Here is a 21767-nt window from a genome sequence, read left to right as displayed (position 1 = left end):
AAGCGACATGTCCAGGTGCGTGTGGTGGAGCCAACAGTCTGGTCTCTGAACAGTGGAGACTGTTTCCTCCTGGTCACAGCCAGCCACTGCATCCTGTGGTGTGGAGAGTTTGCCAACACGTCAGAGAAAGCCAAGGTACTGCTGACACAACACAGCTTTGACAAGGACACCAGGCCAGCCATAGGCTGAAACATCTAGCCAATGAACTCAGCCTCTTGCATGGACTATGTGATTTCCTAAGGATGTATAGTATATATGTGTGTACGGATATATAGATTGTACGAATATGCACAAGTAGTGATGCTGTGGTGCTGCCCTCCAGGCCTCGGAGCTGGCAGCCTCCATCGTAGCCCTGGGGGAGCTGGGCTGCCAGGCTTCCCAGGTCACCTGCCTGGAGGAGGGGGTCAACACTGAGAAAAGCCAGGCCTCTGACTTCTGGAACATTCTGGGAGGAAGGACTCAGTACAGAGGTGAGTGTTAAACCAGCTGTTCTCTCAGCTCCACATCTAAACTCCCCCTGTATCTCATCCCGTATGACAGCCCTGAACAGGGAAACGTATGTTACTGTGAATCGGAAATCCTCCCCACCCTCATGTTCGTCTGCCGTCTGAGACGTTTCGGTTCTCTGTCCCCAGGAGCGGGCGCCCCTGAGGAGGACGAGCTGTACGAAAGTGGGGTGGTGGAGTCCAACTGTGCGTACAGGCTGGTGGAGAACAGACTGGTGCCTCATGGGCAGGCCTGGGCAGCTGTGCCCAGTGTCTCGCTGCTGGACTCCAGGGAGGTCAGTCCCTCCATGTCCCTCAGAGAGTCTCACAGGATCTCAGACAGTCTCTTGGTCATTGGTGTTTCTACTGGTCACCTGTACACGCTGGATCACCGCTGTCTGTTAGAATGACACAGGAACAAACAGCATATTGCATGAATAACGTGTGTGTACGTGTGTGTGTGTTTATGTGGGTCGTCTCCAGGCTCTGGTGTTTGACTTTGGCAGCGAGGTATACTTGTGGCAGGGCAAGGACGTCTCCCACGGTGACAGGAAGGTAGCTCTGCAATTGGCCCAGCAGGTGTGGGGCGGAGCCTACGACTACAGAAACTGTAGGGTGAACCCCCTGGACCCCGCCCACTGCAACGCCAACATACAGCCGTGAGTCAGTAAACACACTACAGACAGACATGACGTGACTCTCGTTTAGGGTTGATAGAATGAACGTGAGGTGAATGACAACAGCATGACACGTACTGTGCAGGTGTGGCGAAGGGCGCCCCGGCTGGGCCCTGTTCGGTCTGGTGTCCGAGGGCAATGAGACCGTTCTCTTCAGAGAGAAGTTTCTGGACAGGGAGGAGAAGAACAGGTGCAGAGAGGAGCCTGCGCCCCTGGTCCAGGTGACCCAGGTTGGTGGGTGGACTAGAATGTGGTTCCCAACCCTGGTCCTCAGGGCACCCCTGTCCTGCATGTTTTCGATGTGTCCCTGCTCCAACACACCTTATTCAAATGAATGGGTCGTTATCCAGCTCTGCAGAAGCCTGCTTATCACCATTCATTGGAATCAGGTGTCTTGGAGCAGGGAAACATTGAAAACATGCAGGACAGTGGTGCCCTGAGGACCAGGGTTGGGAACCACTGGATAACCCTGAAACCTCCCAGCATTTACATCTGTCTCGTCTATCTAATGTGTTCCTCACTTCTCTCCTCCTCCTACACTTCTCCTTCCCAGTCTCTCTCCACTCCTGTGAGTCCTGTGCCTGAGGTAACCATGATGCCCACGATGCCCCCGCACTCAGATGGTCTGTGTCCCTGTGATGCCAAGGCCTTGGTGGCAGGTGAGGGTGTGGCGAGGGACACCCTGGCCCACGCTGCCCTGCAGGGGCTGGGTCTCCAGCGGGGACAGGGGAGGGTCACCCTGGAGGACGGGCGGCAAGGGGAGCTGTGCACGGTCGCCGTGGATACCTGGCACATCCAGGAGGGTGGGGACTGTGAGGTCGCCATGGAGAGCCCAGGGCAGCTGCATGAGGGAGACGCCTATCTGGTCCGCTGGACCTACACCATCAACAGCACAGGTCATTATCACCACCATACTGTCATACCTACACTACACTGAACTACTTTTTAATATGTTGAATGTTTACGCGTCGGTTCCTTGTCCAGTGGGACAGGGAGACAGCCCAGGTGATCCTGACAAGGAAGTCTCCGCCCTTTTCTTCTGGCGAGGCCGGCACTCCAGTGTCAGTGGGTGGGGCATGTCTGCTCTTACGACCCACCACAAGGGGGCGCAGGTCAGACATTCTGCCTCCCACAACCACACACACAGCATTATAGAGTCGAAGCCAACTTTATTTGTATCGTGATCAAATTACACACACATTCAGGATGAGAGATAAACTTCAAACCTGTGATTTGATAAGAGTGAGAGAGCATCGTCATAGATGTGGCTAATTGTGTTGTCTGTGCTGTGGTGCTCCTGGTAAAGGTGGAGGTCCGTCAGGGGAAGGAGCCGCCCTGCTTCCTGCAGCTGTTTCGGGGAGGTCTGGTCATACACCGGGGTCGCCAAGGAGACGCCACCGCCAACACAGGTGGCACACTGACTCCTCCCACACATTTACATTTAGTCATTTAGGCTCTTATCCAGAGCGACTTACAGTAAGTACAGGGACATTCCCCCCGAGGCAAGTAGGGTGAAGTGCCTTGCCCAAGGACACAACGTCATTTGGCACAGCCGGGAATCGATCCAACAACCTTCTGATTAATAGCTCCGACTCCCTAACCGCTCAGCCATCTGACCCCTTGTGTGTGGTCTGGTGTGTCCCGCAGCGGCCTGGCGCCTGTTCTGTGTGCGGGGTGAGCTCCCGCAGGAGGCCTGTTTGCTGGAGGTGGACTGCTGCTGCGCCGGGCTGCGCTCGCGAGGCTCCGTCGTCCTGCTCGACAGCCAGCAGGGGGCGCTCTTCCTCTGGCACGGCTGCAAGGCCCACTCCGGCTCGCGGGAAGTCGGCAAGAGGGCTGTGGAACGCCTCACGCAGATGTGAGTCCTCCCTTTGTTGTCTATCTAGGTCAATACATCTCTCCACAGTCAGGTCTGTCGATGCTGGTGATATCGGAGTGTATTGATGGTGTGTGTGTGTGTGTCAGGTGTCCTGCTGAGCTGGGGCTTAGTAGTGATAGCCCTCTAAGGGTACAGGAGGTGGAGGAGGGCTCAGAGCCGGTGGAATTCTGGAACGCTATTGGACAGCAGGACAGGAAGGCCTACGACTGCATGCTTCAAGGTAAAAACAAGACGCAACACCTCGTAAACGTGTCCAAAAACACGGTATCGAAACGTATAAAACACTTCATCTGAATGAGCCCATACTGCAGGACAGCCGGTACTAAGATTTGATGTGTTTTCCCTCAGATCCAGGGAAATATAACTTCACACCTCGTCTCTTTCACCTGAGCGCTGGCTCCGGAACCTTCAGAGGGGAGGAGCTACAGAGCCCTGGCCGCTTGCCAGGCGTTGTCATGGCAATGCCCTTTGTCCAGGAAAGTCTGTACTCCGTGCCACAGCCGTGTGAGTGGGCGCTCCTTTGCACAGACACACACGACTTCAAAACCAATTACTACAAGTAATTCGACCAATTTTCTCTAGATAATAAATCTTCTAAATGGTCTTTCTTTTTTTCCCTTTTCTCTTTCCTCTCCCCCATCTTCTTTCTCTGTTTCTCCACAGCCATTTTCTTACTGGACAACCGCCTGGAAGTGTACCTGTGGCAGGGGATGCAGGCTGAGGACGATAACCGCTCTCCCTCAGCCTGTAGCACCCGGGACAATGAGCGGAGGTGTGCCATGCAGACGGTGCTGCAGTACTGCAAAGGTGAGTAGGACAGGGAACCTGGGGTAACTTCTTGCTTGGACAGGTGATAGGCTTCCTTAGCTTCATCGTCCATTTTTTTTTTAAGATTTAAAAGAGCTTCAGCGCTCTGTTGTTTACAAATACTACGGAGACATTGCTGTTAGTTTTCTGTGTAGATCGACTGTAGCTCTGCCTTTTCCTGTGGTTGTACAGCTGTTGTCTTGGTGTTGTAGAGATGAACCCCAGACGTCCACCGCTGGCCTACCTCATCCTGGACGGAGCAGAACCCCTCACCTTCACCAACGTGTTCCCTCGCTGGGAGAAGAGACCCCAAGCTCACCCACAGGTACACTAACTCAGTCACCGTAGTACAATAAATAAGATTGTGAGTTATAATACAATGAGCTGTTATTGTAAGCTATAGACTAACCTCTCTCTGTGTGTGTTTGTGTGCTTGCATGTTCCAGGGAGAGATGGGCCGGGTCAAGCTGACCCTGGTGCAGGACGCCCTGGCCCAGCTCACTAAGACCCAGTACCCCCTGGATGACTTGCTGCGGGCTCCTTTACCTCAGGGCGTGGACCCCCTGTGTCTGGAGGTCTACCTCTCAGACCAAGACTTCCAGGTAGGCAGAGTGTGACTGTACCTGTCAGCTTAGGGAGGCCAGTCAATTATTACTTTGACTAAACATGTGCCTCAGCCTTTTTTTTTTTACAATTTAAAATCCTGGAAATTGTGGCAATTTTGTCTTTCAGACTATTCTGGAGATGAAAAGAGATGAGTATGACTCACTTCCAAGCTGGAAACAAGTCAACCTGAAGAAAAGCAAAGGACTGTACTAGCTAACGTCAGAACAGGAACATGTACTTGTATTAATGTCCGCATAGCTTAAAAGTTTTTTTTGTTTTTGTATTTTCTATTTTTAAGAAAATGTTACGTTGTCAGACGATAACATTCATGTACAGTGTTTTCTTAGTAGTCGTTTTATCTGTGTGTCTTATTTAAGTATGGTGTTTTAGGGCCTTATTTTTTTGGGGTTCTCAGCCAAATGCTCTCAGTTTCAGAGAGACAGGACTGCCTATACCTTCAAACAGAAGGGCTAACTATAATCCCAATCCTAGATTAACTGTGTTCTTTTTTGTATTCCTAAAACATGAACGTGTGGGTGGCTTTCTTACTGAGTAGCCTTTAGAGTTTTTGTTGTTGTTGAAGAACAGACAGCCCGCACATTTTCCTATGAAACTTTAATTTATCTGTACAAATCAATGAAGGGAATGAATGAAAGAGATAGAGAGGAGGAATAGAAGGACGTCAGTAGTGAACTGTGGATGGGAAGTGAAAACAGGACTGAATAAAAAAAAAATCTATTCTAACAAACAATGTAAACAAGGAGAATAAAGGAGTAACCAATGTCTTCATGTTTCCTCATCGATCAATATAATTCTATCAAAGAGCCCTGCATGTCTACAGCTACTGACAGTCATTCAAACTGTAAATGTCAGTTTGACGTTGAAGAAGCGAAAAAGTCACAAATGTCTCTTCAGGAGGACAGACGCAGAGTCCACTGATTTGTCACTACGCTTAGTTGAGGGCTTGACAGTAATATAGTTTTCTCTCTAAAATCTAATTTGTGCATTTTACATGATTGTGCTCTTCCTTGGCTTACATGTAAATATGTTATTGGTGTCATACTAGTGTGGGTTCCTGGCAGTGTTGGCAGTGGAATGGAAAGCTTTGTAGCAGCCTATAATAATGTAGGTGGAAAGACCCCTAGTATTGTGCAGCATTTGCATCTCTGGCTATACACCATGTGTGAGGGCTGGTTAATGCTGTAATTAGGGCCCTAGGAGCTTCAGTATTAGGTATGCATGGGCTAGCAGGTACACATGCTCCAATAATATCAGTCAGCGCAAGGCACGCAAAATCTGCTTCAGATCGCTCAGTACTGGTAACCGAACAATCCTTAGCTAGTATATACACACAGCTCCCCTGTATTACTACAGTAGGGTAAATACATAAACAACGCATTTGATCTCAGATAGCTACCTCAACCGCTTGGACATGCCCAGTGCCACGAGACAGGGACCGTGATTGAACTGACTCGGAGTCAGGTGGCTGAGCGGTTAGAGAATTGGGCTAGTAATCCGAAGGTTGCTGGTTCGATTCCCGGACGTGCAAAATGACGTTGTGTCCTTGGGCAAGGCACTTCACCCTACTTGCCTCGGGGGGAATGTCCCTGTACTTACTGTAAGTCGCTCTGGATAAGAGCGTCTGCTAAATGACTAAATGTAAATGACTACCTCTTCTTCTTCATTTGGGTGTTTTTCTCCAAAGCCTGGATTAACGGAGTGAATTTAAGCCTCCATGTGACTGTGCAGCCCTAACGAGTGGGATTAAGGCCCACCGCGGAGAGATGGGCCACAAACTGGAGGTACGAGGGGGCCAGTGCATGAAGAGACCTCACAACGACTTTTAATACAACGTCTATCTTAAAAGTGTAACATCTTGCTTAGTTATGGTAGATGAATACATATGGAGTATGAATTCACCTTTGACTGTATATGTATTAATGTTCCTCTAATGCAGTGTGGGAATGTGAGTGTATATGCAAATATATGCAAATATGTGTGTTTGTATGTGTGTACTCTAAATGGCCTGCTCTCTCTGCATGTCTATTCCAGGTAGACTTCTCTCTGGTTCAGAAGCCAGGGCCGCTTCCCTAAGCACCACCATGTGATCCTCTGCAGCATGCAGCGATTGGTCGATCCAGTCCATACTGCCAGACATGTGACAGGCATTGCGTGTCACCAAAACCAGGTGGCTGACCGACAGGAGGAGAGCAGTGGCCCTGAGGGACACCATAAGACAGACAGGATTCATCAATACGGGACCGGAAACTAAGCTGAACAAAAAGACCAAGCACATCATTTCCTCTTTGATTGTCGCAGCCCAGGTACCCCGCACTCAGTCTAGAGCGCTCCATGAACGCATTCTATAAGGCAGCTGTCTGCATGGTCAGCCATCACTTTCTCCTCTTAACTGTCTCCATGGCAGATGATGGAGGCTTAGTGGCAGTTGTGATTACCTGGCGTCCAGCAGGATGGGATCCAGGGGGGGGTACATCGATCGAACCACGTCATCAACCCTGCACACGACACACAGGATTACGGGAAGGGACAAAAGAGAGGTCGGAGAATAGGTCAGCCAGTATCCGTCTTAATACAAATATAGATTTGTAATAAGGGCTGCAATTCAGATGATAGATTCAACCCAGTCTGAATGTCACCTAGGACTGATGCGTTTGGCAACGGTGATGATGTCACTGAGGCTGGCCGGGGTCTTGACCTTTGCTCCTGAGCCCATTGTCATGGCGACCAGCTTTTCAGTCAGGGTGTGGCAGATCTGTGAACACACAGTGTGTGTACAGTAAATATGATCCAGTTGGACAAGAAAGAAAAAATATCAAAGCACCTGGGTGTTGCTTAACGTTACCTTTAGGATGGAGATACAGTGAGACACCAAACCACTGTTAAAAACAAAAATTCAGTTAAAATATGCTCTAGTACATGCCTGTATACAATATTGAATCTGCTAATACTTTATAATAGACCGAGAGGAGGTCTCTATGGACTCGTGTACAGCCAGCCTAGCGACCAGTCTAGCGACCAGTCTAGCGGCCAGTCTAGCGGCCAGTCTAGCGGCCAGACTAGCGGCCAGACTAGCGGCCAGTCTAGCGACCAGTCTAGCGGCCAGTCTAGCGGCCAGTCTAGCGGCCAGTCTAGCGGCCAGACTAGCGGCCAGACTAGCGGCCAGTCTAGCAACTAGTCTAGCGGCCAGTCTAGCGGCCAGTCTAGCGACCAGTCTAGCGGCCAGTCTAGCGGCCAGTCTAGCGGCCAGTCTAGAGGCCAGACTAGCGGCCAGACTAGCGGCCAGTCTAGCAACCAGTCTAGCGGCCAGTCTAGCGGCCAGTCTAGCGGCCAGTCTAGCGGCCAGACTAGCGGCCAGACTAGCGGCCAGTCTAGCAACCAGTCTAGCGGCCAGTCTAGCGGCCAGGCTAGCGGCCAGGCTAGCGGCCAGGCTAGCGGCCAGGCTAGCGGCCAGGCTAGCGGCCAGGCTAGCGGCCAGGCTAGCAGCCAGGCTAGCACCCAGGCTAGCACCCAGGCTAGCACCCAGGCTAGCACCCAGGCTGTATGCTCCTAAGTCAGACGTACGAGGCGTCCTCGATCCAGTCTTCATTCTCCAGGATGGCCTCGATGTGAGGGTTGGTGATGACCACGTCATCCAGCTCGAGTTCTGAGGGCTCGCTCTGGGTCTCCATGGCCCCAATAAGGTCCACGTTGGGTCTGGGGGAGGACATTGGGGACCAGGTGAACAGAGAGATGTGAGGTTGCATAGGAGAATACACAAGGGCTTGATGAGAGACAGACAGTGAGAGCAAGAGAAAGAGAGAGTAAGAGCAAGAGAGAGAGAGACAGACAGAGAGAACAAGAGAGAAAGAAAGAGAAACAGACTGACAGCAAGAGAGAGAGCGAGACCTTGCATGTTAACTTGGCATTAACCTCACATTCAAGCAGGTTTGCCCTGAGTGCTATGTAGAGGGGCTAAACCACAGAGACCATGCGTGGAACACAAGAAGGGAACAGTCAGTACAATCAACTGTGAAGCGAGGAGACCACAGCCTCGGGCTGCAGGTCATATGCACCCTAACCCACCCGTGTGCTGACGTCCCCTCCCATCCCCAGATGCGTTGGAACACTGACTTGGAGTCAAAGTGATGCAGTATGCTGAGGGGGTGGCAGTAGCGGTGTCGGCACACCATCACCAGGGCGATGAAGGACGCCAGGAAGATGGTGGCCAGCACCCCGATGGCCACGATCACCACCGTCTCCATGGTGACCCCGGGTCCCACGACGGCAACAGACAGCGACGTGGCGAGAGGAAAGGTGTCCAATCAGGCGTGACTCGCTGGTCTGGTTGTGATTTATGGCTGAGCACTCATCTGCTGAGGAGAGGGTGTTCACTAGTCACAGCGACATGAATAAGCAAGCCTTGTTAGATCTCAAGTACGGTCTGAACATCTGTGTGTCTTATTTAAGTATGGTGTTTTAGGGCCTTATTTTATTTATTTTTCTCAGCCAAATGCTCTCAGTTTCAGAGAGACAGGACTGCCTATACCTTCAAACAGAAGGGCTAACTATAATCCCAATCCTAGATTAACTGTGTTCTTTTTTGTATTCCTAAAACATGAAACCTGATGCTGTGTTTCACTGTGTCAGTGAAACACAGCATTTGAGTGTCCCACCCAAAGTGTACACAATCCTCTGGTCTTTATCAGAGCACATACAGTGTAAGGAAGGTGAGCATGCCCTTTTGTTGGTTTCATTTGCTGCGGTGGAGCACAGCCTCTGGAGTCGCTGCCTTGTATTCGCCACAGAAGGCAATACAGCTCGATAACAACCGCACATGACAGCGTCTGGAGCCTGACATACCGTACACTGGCATATCTTGAAGGAACACAGTTTACATGTCACCCATTTCTAATCACTGCCACCTCGCACAAGATAAACCTGATGAACAACCTCAACGAATCATTAATCACAGCTAAATTCATACAGCTTGTCTGTCAGTGTGTCATCATTTGACACTTGCTGATACAGTGCTAGGATATGGATAGCCCATCAGGGACTTGTTTTTAAAATCAACTGACATGTTTTTCTGAGCTGTTCCAAGACATGCAAGATAAAGGGTAAAGTAATCTGCTCACAATCACAAATCTCTCTTTCCTCCCAGCGCCTTACCCCTGTAGATGCCTCAGGTCCTTGGAGAGGGAAAATGTATTTTTGATGATTTTACCACAGAAAGCTGTTTCCCCACAGGATGTAGTTCTTGACTACCTGCCCTCTGCCCAGTTGAATCACTCATTAACCTAGCCCTGCCCCACCTTGGAACCATAGTGTGTTCCTGAGTGTGTTTATGTGTTTGACATAACCAATACTTTGGAAGGAAGCCATGGGCAGCAATAGAAAGGCCTTTTGAGGTGGAATGTAATTGATTTGTTTTAAGGCATGGCATTTATTCAACAGCGCAATGCAATTTCCACATCGTATCTTGAGGCACAGTCACCATGGGCAACAGAATTACAGAATTACAACATTCTCAACCGACATTTTCATCCGGATGATTATGTGAGATTCCGCTTTGGAATGCTGTAATTCTTTAATCAGATTAATTTGTTGTACACTGGCCGTGTCATACTGTGCTTTGTCCTGTCTCTCGCTTTAAGTATTTCAGACTCCTTTTCTGTTAAGAGGAGAATGGTCAATTAATGCCTGATGATCATAATGTGTGTAAGGCATTTGACTCTGTGGTTCAGAAAATTATAAACAGTGGGGAAACAAATTAAGTGAAGTAAATTTCTGTGCACAACCAGCCAATCCCTAAACCCAACTCAACTCTTGCACACAGTTAGTAAGACATTTTTTACATTGATTTTACATACAGATTACTTTAATATCCATACACTGTCACAGTACTATCTACATACACTGTGCTGAATTTTCTGGAAAGGGGATGGACTAATGAATGAGATGCATAATGCCTGCCCTCCACCATCAGTCCACTGACCCCCTTGCTTGGTCTAAAGGGGAGTGTACAAGCAGTTGTCAGCCAACTCAGAGACAAAAGAACTACAAAGACTACAAGAGGCACTAGCTGACTACAAAAGTAGCTCACACTAGTTTTAGTGATTGTAGGCTGCTATATTATTTATATATTTTTTATGTATGTATACACATACATATTCAGTATTCATGCATAAGTATTTCACTACTCATATTTGTATTTTAGCATCCATCCATTTGTGAAATTGTTGAATACAAAGATAATAGAAATTGTACTTGAAAATGACCTACTACATACTTAATTGTCTTAACTAGTTCTGTTTAGGCTGCTCATCAGCAGTATAGTTTTTACTTTTGCATTATTTCTCACTTTACACTAGTGTTGCTAAAACATATTGAACCAAATGCAAACCAGATAACACGATTAGAATTCAGACTTACCAAATCATTTTGTCCGTTTTCTCTTTTTGCTTTGGGAAACAAAGCGGCTTCTACTTGCTTGTGTGAGTGGAGATGGCACCGACTTCTCCAAATCGGTAACGGGGACGCGCAATGGCCATTACGTGAGCGATTAGCGGTAGGTGAATGTGCTACGGCTGTTCAGTAACAAGCCAGAGCTCCGGGGAAAAGTTTTAAACTCCGCGTTGTGCACGAGGATTTAACGCGTGCTTGCGCATGGAAGAATGTGCGTTCTCTATGTAGAAGTTATTCCAAATGTGGCTATTCAACTAATAACGTGGCCCTCTGTTAAAATTGCAATTATAGTGTCATTCGTACTATAACGTTTATAGTTTGGTTATATGGATTATATATACATTAGCAGCACTGCAGCCAATATTATACTCATCAATTATATGTAACTTTTCTTCCCATGCTTTGCGAGGGGTTTAAAGTTTTTAAATATTTTTATGTCATTGATTTGGAACCCCGAATTCCCTGAAAGTACCGCTAGATGGCGTATGCAATCCATCCTATTCCGGAAGTCTCCATGATGACCAGACCAAATTTGACATTGTGAACGACCATGAAAAAGATTTGGACCAGGTAGGCTACTAATCATTTTGTATTTCCTATGTCGATGCGTTCTTGATTACAAGTAACCCGAAACTGGGGGAAATATATACACAGATTAACATGTCAGAGAGAACAGCCAAGGCTAGGCAATTTACATTTAGTCATTTAGCAGACGCTCTTATCCAGAGCGAATTTACAGCAGTTCCATCGGATGTTTGAGACAACACACATCCTTCTGAAGGGAGATACTCTTATGGCCACCAACAGATGACCCTGCTATGATCCCAGGCCTGCTGGGGAGAGTTAGATCCTTTAGTTACAGTGTGCAAAGCAGCCGCTCTGGGGGCAGTGATGAAGCCAAGGTAGATTACTCCCTCTGTAAATCTGAAGATAGTTATAAAGTCAGACTGTTGTCTGTGGAGCCCATGAGAGACCATCTGCTCTGTCATCACAATCATGGAGTATGACTCGTAGAAACAAAGTCCTTTGTACAAGTATGGCTTCATTAAAAAATGATTGACCAGATATAAACGCAGGGTCACTGGGCAACTGGGAACAGAGGAAAGAGCGTATGTTTTTGTAAAACAAAAATATGACAACAATATACCAGGGGTGTAGATGACAAATCCTAATCAGTTCATCATCGACAATCCCGTCATATCTTTGTGAAACACCTCAAAACATCCTCACGCCTCCAGACCTCGACAGGAAGAAACACACACGTGGAAGTGCCTTCCTTCCCCTCCTGACCCAGTGGTCTTCCCTCCCTCCTGCTCCAGGCAGGCTATGAGACAGCTCGCCTCTCACCCCGGCAGCTTTGAAGCGATGATAGCAGCAGCCGGCAGCAGATCCAATCAGTGGATAACAATCTCTTCCCTTGGAGAGAAAGCTTGGCCGGCTGTAATTGAACTATTAGCTGTCATTAATACTGGCTGGATGTCAGGTGGACTCTGAGCCCCTAGTTCTTGCACTAGGCTGTGCTGTGGCTGGCACCTTCTGCGACTGTGATAGAGCTAGGAATAGAGGTTGTGGGAGGTTTGCTGGGACGCCGGTCACGTCGTCATGGTTACGGCTGATCAGGGTTGAGAAATTAAAAAGGGGTTGTTGTTGTTGTTGTGGAAGGGGCCTGTTGTTGATATGCAGACCCACATCCACGCAGGGGGAGGAGCTGGTGACTCATGCTTTCTCCGCAACTTGATCTCAGATCCGTTCCTGCGCCACGCTACGCGGGTTCCGATCAGGGGCGTCGGATCAGAACAAAGTGGATTACTGAATCTCTTTGACTCCAAATTAGGTCTGCCTTTTGCCACGACACCACTACGCAGAACTGTGCATATTAGTCACGGTTATGTGTTTTGTTGAATCCCAATTCCTGGAGTTCTTGGAACAGCATCAATAGCTAATCATCAGAACTGAGCGGTTATGCTGATGGATGGAAAGTGAGGATGTGAGTTGCTTTACAGTCTCTCTGGCCTTTCATGGCATCTGTAGCCCCAGAGTGTCTCCATACAGGGGGAGGGAGACAGAGCCAGGGTGAGCAGGGAGGGGGTGGAAGCCTCCAGAACAGATGGTAAGGACCAGGCTAGCTGCAATAGGAGAGCACCACTCTCCCCGTTCAGTCCTTTCTCCCCCCGCTTCATCACAAACAGGGAGGCGACTGTCATCGCTGATGATGCATGACAACTGCTTGTGAACGTACCTTTTTTACCGTGGCGAAGCAAGGGCTGTGAGTTGATGATTAAATAGTCATTTTTATCATTTAGAAGTGGTTCACTTTACAAACACGTACACCTTTGTGGGGAATGTGCCTGTGATGCATTGAGGAATTGTCCAAAAACTGGACTATGTGTGACTTTGTCTCAGCCGGTTTTCCGGTGAGTGCTGAGAAACCATAACAACGCCACCTGAGCTCCCAGACCATAATAAGTACCTAATGACCCATGCGAGTGCTGCATGCCTATTGGAATCTGTTGTTTAGTTGACATGGCAATGCTCCAGAGAGTTTTCTATCAGTGCAGAAATAGTAGAAAATGGACTCTCAAGAGTAGGACACAAAAGGAAATTCTAAATGAAACGATAATTATGATCAAGACCTGGATGATGCCTCTCTGAGGGTCAAGTACTGGGTTTATTAAGATGGTTGTTAGACATTCTGAGCTACATCTACTGCGTGTGGATAATGGTTGTGTGTTGCTTTTCAGAGAGTGTAATGACAGTGGGCGCTTTTGTGTTTTTGAATCATTGTCTGCACTGCCTGTGATGCATGTTTAAGAGGCTGGCATGACAAACTAGGCCATTGTTCTTTGGCATAAAAAGTCTTTCAGGAGACAAGCCAAATCTCCATATTCCACAGATTGCCTTGTGAGAATAAGGTCAGCAGTGCATTATAGAGTATGTCATGTGTTTCTGCTGTAATGTGAATGGCTTTGCTTGTGCAAAAGCTTGTTACCCGGTTGTCATATGTGTTGGCATGATTGGGATTATTTGTAGAAAACCCCAATTGTCTGCGTGAAGAACGACTTAGCGCTCACTTGGCATTGGCTTAGAACTGTACTCGGACAAAATTATGGATACAAAAATATGGAATTAGTCTGAAGCTTTCCAGGTTCAGCCTTCTGGGGTCTCTCAATCCCTCCAGCTCTCCCCGTTTACAAGGCTTCATGGTTCGTAAGTAGCAGAGAAGGAATGACAGGACCCGATTTTTGTGAGACCGAGACAGATTCAGTGGGGACAGACTGAGCTGGAGGGGAGAGGACACAGCAACGTCCTTGAGAATCAGAACAATTCTGCTCTCTTTTAACCACACAGCTTTCCGCCCCTTGTTTCATCTGTCTTTGTCTTTATTGTCAGTGAAGATGGCTCGGATTCCCGTTGGCAGCGAGGAGGGCGGCACTGAAATAAACTTATTCACTAGAGCTGGCTTATGTGAAACCTTGAAACCTAGTGTTTGGTGGTGTTCTCCCAAAACATTTGCGAATTATGCAAACTGTCTGAAACAGCCATTTAAAAATGCATCTTCAGTATTGCTAGAATGTGGGTTGTGGATCTGTAAACCAGTCATAATTAAGCCTCGTCTGTCTTTCATTCCAGCTAGTTGGGGCTTGGTGTCATGTTTACCATCATTAGGCTCAGTGAAGCCACCCCCTGTGAGAACAGTTGATTGCTCTCTCCTTCCATCTTTCATCATCCTCATCTTTTGCTCCATCTGCACAAGCGATTATTTTTGGCTTTTAAGTTATTTCTCACTCTTCTTGTCCCAATCCCTTCCACACTTCCCCTCATCCATGAGATTTTCCTAATTCTAATTCTGCATTCTCCCCAACATCTTGATTTAATTAAAGTGATTACCTACTTCTTCCCTTTATCACTTTTCGCCAGAGTGCTTTATCTTTCCTTCAGATATTTTCTTCAATCTCCGAGAAATAGTTTCTTGGATCTTGCATCCAATCTTCCAGCAATTTCATCTTTCTCCACGCCGAGGTGAGGGCGATGAGAGGAGGAGGGAGTTTGAACCCCTTGCCAGGTAATTGGAAGGTTTCCGTGCTACGGTGAAGCTAATGACCCATGCAGGAGAAGCACAGCACCCAGGCTTGTCATTCAGATGGGAGCATTACATTTACATTGAGTCATTTAGCAGAAGCTCTTATCCAGAGCGACTTACAGTAAGTACAGGGACGTGTAGGGTGAAGTGCCTTGCCCAAGGACACAACGTCATATTCGGCACGGCCGGGAATCGAACTAGCAACCTTCTGCTTACTAGCCCGATTCCCTAACCGCTCAGCCACCTGACTCCCTGAGCACAAGATGGAATTAACATCCACAGCATCCACAGACCTGCTGGTTTGGAAACCCCAACTCTCTGTGTGCAGCATTCAACAAAGCAGGACTCCATGGAGGTAACGAGCATCGTCCTCAATAGATGTCCCCTTCTTCCCTGTCTCTGACTAGTCACGCCTCTGATCTACGAAGACAGCCCATCGTTAGGCGATTTACAGCAGTTCCATCGGATGTTAGAGAAGGCCAAATCGTCCATATCCTTGGAGATCCACCACAGCACCAGTTATGCCAGGGATTCACCAGCAATCTGCAGGTTAATCAAGCATGTAGGTCACTGTGCATCTCAGAGAAGACAGGTGGAAGCCACCATGAACGCTGCTGACACATCTAATGAGATTCCATTACTCTACATTGGTGTCTGGATGAAGAGCTCCGACCGAGCGGGGTTCAGGTGAGAGGTCGTTTGACAAGGCGCCCGGGCGGAGGCGTCGTGTGTATCAGGCGTGCTCTGCGGCGCTTTTGAAATCCACTCTGTGGTCTATTGATCTGGCCTGTGGTTTGATTGATGCTGTCTTTAAAAATTCATTAGGCTGAGGCATGGAGCTTGCAGGGTGGTGTGTGTTCCTGTAGGGGACATTTGTCTGTCTACAGACCAGGAGCATTCAGTCACTGGCAGGAAAATATCCCACTGTACTAAATGAGTCACTATGTAGTTTGTACCACACACACACACACACACACAGATACAAAGGAGCCTTTGGCATGCACACACACACACACACACACACACACACACACCCAAAGCCTCCTTTCTGGTCCTGTGTATGTACGCACGTGTGTGTGCTAAACGGTGTAACACTTTCTTGATGAATCCCTCCACTAGATAAAGAGAGATGACAGGGGTTACATTAGATATCCAGGGATTACAGGAAGGTACACAGTCGAGAGTCAGGGGTTACAGTTCAATGCACAGGAGTTGCATCTCATTCTGAGATGTGGTGGATGTTCTGTGTCTGAGATGTACATGTGTATATACTCAGGGTGCATGCTGGGAGTACGTAAGGTAATGTATTCCTCTATTCAGCTTCCGTCTACACTGCCTACAACTGCACCCATAAATCACTGGGTGCCTACGAGGGATTAATGAACATAAATCTGTTCATTTGTGTAAATGCGTCTGGACTGCTATACTGCAACTTGGTGTGACAAGTCGTAACACAGTTATAGAGGGTTAGGGAAGAATGAGGTAATCACTGTTAGCGCCCCCCCCCACCCTCTCTGTGGACCACCCTGGTTTGATGAGGGGGGGTCATTTTCAATTAGGCTTGGGTGTTAATAAAGACTGCACTGTTCAATTAGAAGGGGATTTCTTAATGGGGGCGGGTCCCTTTAAGTTTGTTCTCAGGGTTGACGGAAGGTTTGGGGGGAGGAGGAGGAGTAGGAGAACGAGCCCGCAGGCAGACAGGCAGACAGACAGAGGCAGACAGGCAGACAGGCAGACAGAGGCAGACAGAGGAAGACAGAGGAAGACAGAGGAAGACAGAGGCAGACAGGCAGGCAGGCAGGCAGGCAGGCAGGCAGGCAGACAGGCAGACAGAGGCAGACAGGCAGACAGAGGAAGACAGAGGCAGACAGACAGACAGGCAGGCAGACAGGCAGACAGGCAGACAGGCAGACAGAGGAAGACAGAGGCAGACAGACAGACAGACAGACAGGCAGACAGAGGCAGACAGAGGCAGACAGAGGAAGACAGAGGCAGACAGACAGACAGACAGACAGACAGGCAGGCAGGCAGGCAGGCAGGCAGAAAGAGAGAAATAGAGAACTACTCAGAGCACACTGCTAGATATCTGTCTTGCTGTGTACTGGATGTCCACACCCTCTACACTCACTCTGACACACAGAAACCTGCCCACATATTATTCTCAGTTCCACATGAAAGCAGGGAAGTGAAGTACAAGAGAGGGAACCTGATTACTCACCCACATAGGATCCTAGGGGGGGGAGCCTTGCTGGGTTTTTGAAGTAGGGAGAATTTGGGCAGGTCTCTGCCCATGTCTCAACCCTGTTCCCCGCCCACTCCTGCTGCAGAGTGGGAAGGGTTCACATATAGGACTGTGAAGGCACAGACCTGGAGCCCACGCTGAGTGTGTGTGTGTTTGAGTGTGTGTGTGTGTGTGTTTGAGTGTGTGTTTGCGGGTTGAAACTGCCAGCAGACTGGCAGGCTACACTTCTTTTGTAGATTGATGATGGTTCTACAAAGTATGTCATTTTTTTATTAGGGTGTTCTGCAGTGAAGGGTACATGATGTATTGGATTGTTTTGTGGTACGCTGTGTCTCATTGCCTGAAAAGTGAGTGTGTGATTGCTTACAATACTGTGTGTGTATGTGTGTGTGTACAGAGTCTGTACATGAGTGTGAAGCTGTGATTGGATAGCTCAACTATATTCTTTTTATCAGCATGATTCAATTATCAAACGTCACCCCTGGCTTCAAAAAGTTATGTAACACACTTGCGTGAAAACCCAGCAAAATAATGACTTTTCTGCCGCAAATTAGACTGTGTCAGACATACTAGATACCACTGAACAAATACGCCCCCGAACAGAGCAGAGGTGGAAAATTGAAAGCCATACTTGCCGGCTCCTCCCCCACCTCTCCTATCTGTCTCCTTGTCGTTGTTCATCCTTCTCTTAGACGGGGCAAGGTAGCTTCCACACTGGTTAGCTGTACACCTAGAGTCTCTGCTATGTGATGCACTGAGGCGAGTGTAGTATTATACTAATCAGCTGATGTTGCTGGGGGAGCGGGGTTAGTTTCTACTGCCTAACCCCCAGCATGGGCTGTAGTGATGATGGTTGGACGCTCTTTGATGTGGTCACCACCTAGCAGATTAGGCTTGTCTGAGGGGGGGGTAAAGCACGTGTGTGTGGGGGTGTGTGTGTGTGTGGGTGTGTGTGGGGGGGTGGGGGTATGGGTGTGTGTGTGGGTGTGTGTGGGGGGGTGTGTGGGTGTGGGTGTGGGTGGGTGTGTGTGTGTGTGTGGGTGTGTGTGGGGGTGGGGGTATGGGTGTGTGTGTGGGTGTGTGCGTGGGGGTGTGTGTGGGGGGGGGTGTGTGGGTGTGTGGGTGTGGGTGTGTGTGTGTGTGTGGGTGTGTGTGTGTGTGTGTGGGGGGGTGGGGGTATGGGTGTGTGTGTGGGTGTGTGTGTGTGTGTGTGTGTGTGTGGGTGGGTGTGTGTGTGGGGGGGGGGGCATCTCGCAGCGTTCTCTCTTCCAGAAGGAGCTCTGGAGGTGACAGTAGCTGCTTTGGGCCACAGTCAAGACCACGGCTTAATTACCATCCTGCTGGGATTTGTGGGCCAGAACACGTAAATTTTCTGAATTACTCGCCCGCGGTGTCACACTAATTACTGAGCATAGACTTGTCAAGAAAGATAATTAAAAAGTAATCTTTTTGTGAGATACTACTAGGGTGTGAGGAAGAGATGACGGCGCTTGGATGGCAAAGAGAGAGAGAGAGAGACAGAGAGAGACAGAGACAGAGAGAGAGAGAGAGAGAGAGACAGAGAGACAGAGAAAGAGAGAGAAAGAGAGAGAGAGAAACAGAGAGAGAGACAGAGAGAGAGAGAGAGAGAGAGAGAGAGAGAGAGAGAGAGAGAGAGAGAGAGAGAGAGAGAGAGAGAGAGAGAGAGAGAGAGAGAGAGAGAGACAGAGAGAGAGAGACAGAGAGAGCGGAAAACGGATAAGGAGCTGTCTTACATTTGCAGCTTCTGGAAATGTATTGGATATGAAAAAGTGTTCTGGATCTGTAAATGTATTGGACGCCTGAAATGTCCCTGAACAGGCGATCGAATCAGGCTGTAACTGATTATATTTGTTTGTGTGTGTGTGCAGGGGTGTACGTGCAGGCGTCTGCGTTTGGGTGTGTGTGTATGTGTGCGTTTGGGTGTGTGTGTATGTGTGCGTTTGGGTGTGTGTGTGTTTGTGTGTGTGCGTTTGGGTGTGTGTGTATGTGTGTGTTTGGGTGTGTGTGCGTTTGGGTGTGTGTGTGTGTGCGTTTGGGTGTGTGTGCGTTTGGGTGTGTGTGTATGTGTGCGTTTGGGTGTGTGTGTGTTTGGGTGTGAGGGTGCATGAGTGTATTTATGCCCGTCTCCACACATATAATTGCTACCCTAGCTAATGTGGTTATGTAACACAGGTGTGAGTGGCTAAACCGATTCCCCCGAAAGAAGCTGTCATGTGTCAGCCGTCTTCTCTGCTTCCCGGCTGCTGCTGGTTACATTTACATTTAGTCATTTAGCAGACGCTCTTATCCAGAGCGACTTACAGTAAGTACAGGGACATTCCCCCCCGAGGCAAGTAGGGTGAAGTGCCTTTCTCAAGGACACATCGTCAAACGGCATAGCCGGGAATTGAACCGGCAACCTTCTGAGTGATAGCCCGATTCCCTAACCGCTCAGCCATCTGCTTGGTCGGTTGGCTGGCTGTTGGAGGCACGTTGACTAACCGCTGTCTGCTGGAGCGAGGAGATTAAAAGGCTTCTTTTCTCAGCCCCCAGAGTCTTGGGAGATTTCACACACAATAAAAAAGCATGAGATCTCCTCCACGGCGAGGGTGACCTAACTCAGACAGACCCAGCAGATGGTCGATGAGGACTGCGGAGAGATTCCAAACACTGATGGCGGAGAGGATATCTCGGTGTTGAAGAAAGGCCCGTTCTTGTGTGTGTCTGTGTTCCTGTGTGTGTGTGTGTGTTCCTGTGTGTGTGTGTGTGTGTGTTATGTGTCACTAGTCCCCTCTGTGACCTCGAGGGGGTGTTTTTTCACCCAGGGTCTTGCTCTGACTCATGTCTCTGTCTGTTTACATCGCCTCAGGTTTCCTGGGTAGCAGAACAGGCGGAGGAACATGAAGGTCGAAAAGAACAGAGCTTGAGAATGAAAAGAATTGGCTCGTCCTTCCACGAAAAGGCAGGAGACTGCAAGAGCAATGTCAGTACACACATATACCACAACACAACACTACCATCCAACTTTTTTTGGCCGTTACTGTACGTGCATACGTAGTCATGGCAGGACACATCCAGGAACATGGCGTTACTGTGGATGTGTGGGAAAGTATGCAATCAGTTCTTTACATTTAGTCATTTAGCAGACGCTCTTATCCAGAGCAATTTACAGTAAGTACAGGGACATTCCCCCGAGGCAAGTAGGGTGAAGTGCCTTGCCCAAGGTCACAAGTCGTTTTGCACGGCCGGGAATCGAACTGGCAACCTTCAGATTACCAGCCCGATTCCCTAACCGCTCGGCCACCTGACTCCCAGCCACCTGACAACCAGGAAGCAAAGAAGTGTGAGGCAGTGAGAGAATGTGATGTAGAGGCGCAGTGAAGGTAACAGCTAGTGACAGGCCAGGCAGACTACACAGCGGGGCACAGAGATGGGATTCCTGTGAAGGTGGGTGCATTGATCCAGACTCTTACCTCCATGCTGTTTCGACGCATCTGAAAGGAGCTCCCTGTACACGCGCTCCCATGTCAATTACCAGGACATAGCCCAGGCCTCAGACAGCGCCATGCAGCCATCCACTGGGATTTGTCTGTTTAGACACACACACACATTAATGTACAGGATGTTCTCTGGGGGATCTGAAGGCATCCCTTCCTTGTTGCACAACACTTAGCCCCTGAACTAACATACTATTAAATCAGCATTACATGAAAGATTGACTTGGCCTGGAGTGAGGAGGTTGAATGGGGGTTTAGTCCCGAATGCTCACTCAACGCGAACATTATGTATCCAGGGCCTAAGAAAAGAAAGCACCCACTGAAAATGGATCTCATCCATCACATTATTGATGTCATATTTTCTATTATCATTTCATTTGTTTTATTATGATGAAACAAATTGAACAAACTAGTTTCAGGCAACAAAAAAAAAAACATAATTACCACAGTTTGGAAATTAAATTGTAGCCATTTGAAAATGTGAGGGAATTGTCTCGGCCTTGTCATGTGGAAAACCACTGTCAAGTACCATGCTTGCATTGCATCCTTTTAATCACTTGGCCGAGGATCTTAAACGATGCACATTTCCATGTGCACACAAATACATGTGCTGTGGCAAACCCTGTCTAAATGACACTGTCCTCTGGCAGTCCCCTGTGCTCAATTTTAGTGTGACCGTAACCAGAAGGCTGGATCATGCCTAATCCCCTGTGGCCTCTGTGCTGTGTGTGTGTGTATGCGTGCGTGCGTGTGTGTGTATGGGGGCATTAGAAAGTGACAGACTCTGGCTTCTGTCTCTTCCGCGGCCTGTCCAGGCTGGACCACACTGTTCCCGGAAGGCCTGCCGCTCTGCACCAGAGAAGCCAGACTAGAGACCTGAGACCCAGGTGCACTGCACCCAGTGGAACAGAAACAGGGCCTGTGTGTGCGTGCGTGCGTGCGTGTGCCTGTGTGGAAAATGTTCAGCTGCATTGCCACGGTCACAGTGGGGACAACCAAGATTCAATCGGCCATGAAAGACATGAATATAA

The 21767-nt window shown here is 48.6% G+C and overlaps 2 protein-coding genes across 6 annotated transcripts in view; one reads left to right on the top strand and one right to left on the bottom strand.

Moving 5' to 3' along the window:
• Positions 1-5236, top strand: part of svilc (supervillin c) — an 18516-nt gene extending 13280 nt beyond the window's left edge. For all 4 annotated transcript variants that reach the window (XM_062445928.1, XM_062445920.1, XM_062445911.1 and 1 more), the window contains 15 exons: positions 1-135; positions 323-470; positions 636-781; positions 969-1144; positions 1248-1392; positions 1716-2058; positions 2147-2274; positions 2469-2571; positions 2810-3017; positions 3125-3258; positions 3387-3542; positions 3702-3845; positions 4058-4170; positions 4292-4447; positions 4578-5236. The exon at positions 1-135 is cut by the window's left edge and continues 2 nt beyond it. In XM_062445928.1, coding sequence (XP_062301912.1) covers positions 1-135; positions 323-470; positions 636-781; positions 969-1144; positions 1248-1392; positions 1716-2058; positions 2147-2274; positions 2469-2571; positions 2810-3017; positions 3125-3258; positions 3387-3542; positions 3702-3845; positions 4058-4170; positions 4292-4447; positions 4578-4664 — 2322 coding nt within the window. In that variant the 3' untranslated portion in view covers positions 4665-5236. The remainder of the gene's footprint in view (positions 136-322; positions 471-635; positions 782-968; positions 1145-1247; positions 1393-1715; positions 2059-2146; positions 2275-2468; positions 2572-2809; positions 3018-3124; positions 3259-3386; positions 3543-3701; positions 3846-4057; positions 4171-4291; positions 4448-4577) is intronic.
• Positions 4860-11032, bottom strand: tmem98 (transmembrane protein 98). 2 transcript variants are annotated; one of them, XM_062446656.1, is made up of 7 exons: positions 10880-11032; positions 8535-8821; positions 8034-8165; positions 7315-7348; positions 7109-7224; positions 6908-6967; positions 4860-6670 (listed from the first exon to the last, which is right to left on the bottom strand). In XM_062446656.1, exons 2-7 carry the CDS (start codon positions 8711-8713, stop codon positions 6469-6471), a joined length of 723 nt encoding a protein of 240 aa, XP_062302640.1. In that variant the 5' UTR covers positions 8714-8821; positions 10880-11032; the 3' UTR covers positions 4860-6468. The 2 variants fall into 2 exon arrangements, with proteins under 2 accessions (XP_062302640.1, XP_062302650.1); XM_062446666.1 differs by having other exon boundaries at positions 8583-8821.
• Between the last annotated feature and the right edge of the window lie 10735 nt (positions 11033-21767).

This window comes from Osmerus eperlanus, chromosome 2, assembly GCF_963692335.1.
Source record: "Osmerus eperlanus chromosome 2, fOsmEpe2.1, whole genome shotgun sequence".
Taxonomy (NCBI): Eukaryota; Metazoa; Chordata; class Actinopteri; order Osmeriformes; family Osmeridae; genus Osmerus; species Osmerus eperlanus.
Note: the sequence above shows the minus strand (reverse complement) of the source record. Positions and strands in the feature narration are given on the sequence as shown.